General features: G+C 51.5%; 1 protein-coding gene across 1 annotated transcript; it reads right to left on the bottom strand.

Moving 5' to 3' along the window:
* Positions 1–593: 593 nt before the first annotated feature.
* LOC110467990 (PWWP domain-containing DNA repair factor 3A-like) lies at positions 594–2760 on the bottom strand. The gene is given in 3 exon segments (XM_031504498.2): positions 594–1532; positions 1534–2185; positions 2187–2760. Coding segments are annotated over 3 exon segments (2115 nt in total). The 5' UTR covers positions 2711–2760.

Raw genomic sequence — 2760 nt, 5'->3', positions numbered from 1 at the left:
ATAACTAAAATAAGCCAAGAACACATGTAATACTGGAAAATGTTTCTCATAGCAGCAGCACCTCTAGAAATTAACTCCTTTAAAACTTTCTTTCTCCACATCAAACACTTGTCAGGAGTGCTGTGGCTTCTCTCTTAAGAAACAATCACCTCTGCAAGACCTAATTTCTGTCTGAACGTTAATTAGTTTAATGCAGGAAATAGCCTAGTGGAATTGGGGATTTCTTCTTCAAATACATGACTTAGAGGCTTGAGTTTGGTATTTGTAGAGTTGTGTTTGCATTGTATATCCCCTCATAATGGTTTGTCCCTCCATATCCCCTCTTTGTACCTGTCTGGTTCATCCCAACTTTCCCATCAGTACCTGTATGTCCATCAAACCCCAACCCATCTCCCTGTCTCCACACAGGTGATGTGTCCATCACCTGGTGACCCTTCCCCTTTGTCCAGATCCTTCTCCCAGGGTCACCAGGTAGCTGGACCCTGGCTGGGACTCCTCCCCCAGCCTCTCCTCAGGGGTCACTCTGAGGCTTTGCCCTCCAAGAGCCGCTCCCATGTCCTTCCCCTGTTGGCTGTTTGGGTTTCCCCGCCCCCCTATATCTGGCTGCTCTGGGCAGGGACACTCGCTCTTTTGCTCACAGGTGGTCCTTTAATGTATTTCTCTTCTGCCTTCTCATAATCAATGTTATCCATGGCAGCAATGGCACAGATGATGGCCTCAGGTAAAAGCACATCTAAAATAAATCTGATGCCATTCCCCAGGATCTGGTGCAGGTTCTTGGTGTCCATTTTCTTGTAGACCTCCTTCAGGAGGTCTACCAGGTCCAGCTGCTCCTCATCCTCCAAGTAACTCTTTACACAGGTCACGTACCGGCTGGAATTCAGGAATTTCTTCAGCCAGCGAGATTGTTTCCCACTTTTTAAGATCCCCAGGAGATGCTCTTCAGCCCCTTTGGTCTTCACTATGAACTCCACCAGCTTCTTGTTCTCCCTCTCCATGGCAGCTCTGGTCCTGTCAGGGAGGAGCCTCCTCGGGGGTTTCTGGGGGGAGGTGTCCGAGGAAGACTGTCCAGCGCCTTCCTCCCCTGTGTTTAGGAACGCCATCTGCACCACACTCTGGCACCCCTCCTTCCTCATTGGGTAGCTGATATCAGCAGCAAAATACTCCAGGAAGGACCCAGCAAAAGAATGACAGCCCACTCGGACCCTGTAGTCCAGGATCAGCTGGAGGCACCAATCAGTTTCTCTGGAATAGTTCTCCTTGGCCCGTTCAATGAGCTCCTGCTTCTCCCCACAGTCAAAGTGCTTCAGGCTTTTCAGAGACACTGAGAAACCTTTCTTCTTCTCATTTATGGTGCCATCTATGAAGAGCACACAGGCCCTCTGGTGCTTCCTCTTCACTGCTTTCACCACAGCTGGCCAGTGCGGATACCGCCGCCGCTTGCACCACACCAACACGTCTTCCTCGAAGAATTCAGGTTCTCGATAGGAGAGAACGCTCGGCAAATTTTCCTCCTCTTCATTGGACAGAGGTCGAGAGTGGAGAGAGGCTCTCCGAAGAAACTCTCCTGGAAGACATCCCAGAGGGTTCCAGCCCTTCATCTTCCTCGGGGTCAGGGGCTTTATTCCCAGCCAGGTGTGGGGGATCGTGGTTTTCCTCCTCCTGAGGCTGAGGGAAGGCACCAGAAGGCCCAGGTGAGGATCCAGTGTGGTTCCTGCATTTCCTGTCTGTGCCTGAGGCCACACCTGCCCCATCCAGGTGTTTTCCAGCCGCTGCCTCTCTCCTCCCATCCAGCTGCTTTGCCAGGCTCTCACTCTCGCTGTGAATGCTTTTCTCCAATTCATCCGAGGCAGTTTCACAGCAGGAATCCATGAACGCTCTCCCAGGCTGAGTTCCTGTCTTTCTGGAAGGTTCCATGGTGCCAGATTTAGAGGGGACAGAGGGAAACCCCTCCTCAGGAGCCACTGTTGCTTGATCCTGGGGGGAATCATCCCTACATCTTCTTTTCCTTTCTTGCTGAGTTCTTCCAGCCTCTGGCTTACAGGAGACTCCATCCCCCATTTTGGGCTGGATTTTCCTCTGCCTGGGAGATGATTTTGGTTCTGATTTTTTGCAGTTGTGGCTGTCAGGGGCTGGTGCCACACTTGAGTCCCTGACAGGGTTTGTGCCACTTCCAGTCGCTTTTACCCTCTGGAGCCACAGAACCTCCCTGGCTGCATGCCTGGGACTCATCCTTCAGTCCACAGTTATTTTGGGGTTTTCTTTTCCTCTTGACAACCTCAGGTTCCGACTTTCTAGAGCGGGAGCGCAACAAGAAGCCGTGGGAGGGGGTGGGTGGGGCAGATTTCTCCCGCGAAAATTCAGGATTTGGTTCTTCTGCAGGTGACATTTCACTGCAGGAGTCAGTCTGATGGAGAATATCCAGGGCAATTTTAAGGGAACGGCAATACTGCAGCTCCTCCACGGCCTCACTCATGCTTGTGTTTTGCTCAAGGGTGGAGGCGATGGCATTGATCTGCTTCTCTGTCAGGGGAACCACATTTGCAGAGCTCACACTGACTTGCTTCTCCAAGCCAAGGATTTCAGCTTTAAATCCCATCTTTTTTGTGGCGGCAATAGGACTGCTCCTGGCAGCTCCAGGTTTGCACAAAACTTTGGCTGGCCACAAACGCCTCTTCCACTTGCAGAGAATGAACTCTTGGTCAGTCATGGCTGAGCTTCACGTGGAAAATGGCAATGCCGAGGTGTTAAGGTCCGGGT

Source organism: Lonchura striata, chromosome 3, assembly GCF_046129695.1.
Source record: "Lonchura striata isolate bLonStr1 chromosome 3, bLonStr1.mat, whole genome shotgun sequence".
NCBI lineage: Eukaryota > Metazoa > Chordata > Aves > Passeriformes > Estrildidae > Lonchura > Lonchura striata.
Note: the sequence above shows the minus strand (reverse complement) of the source record. Positions and strands in the feature narration are given on the sequence as shown.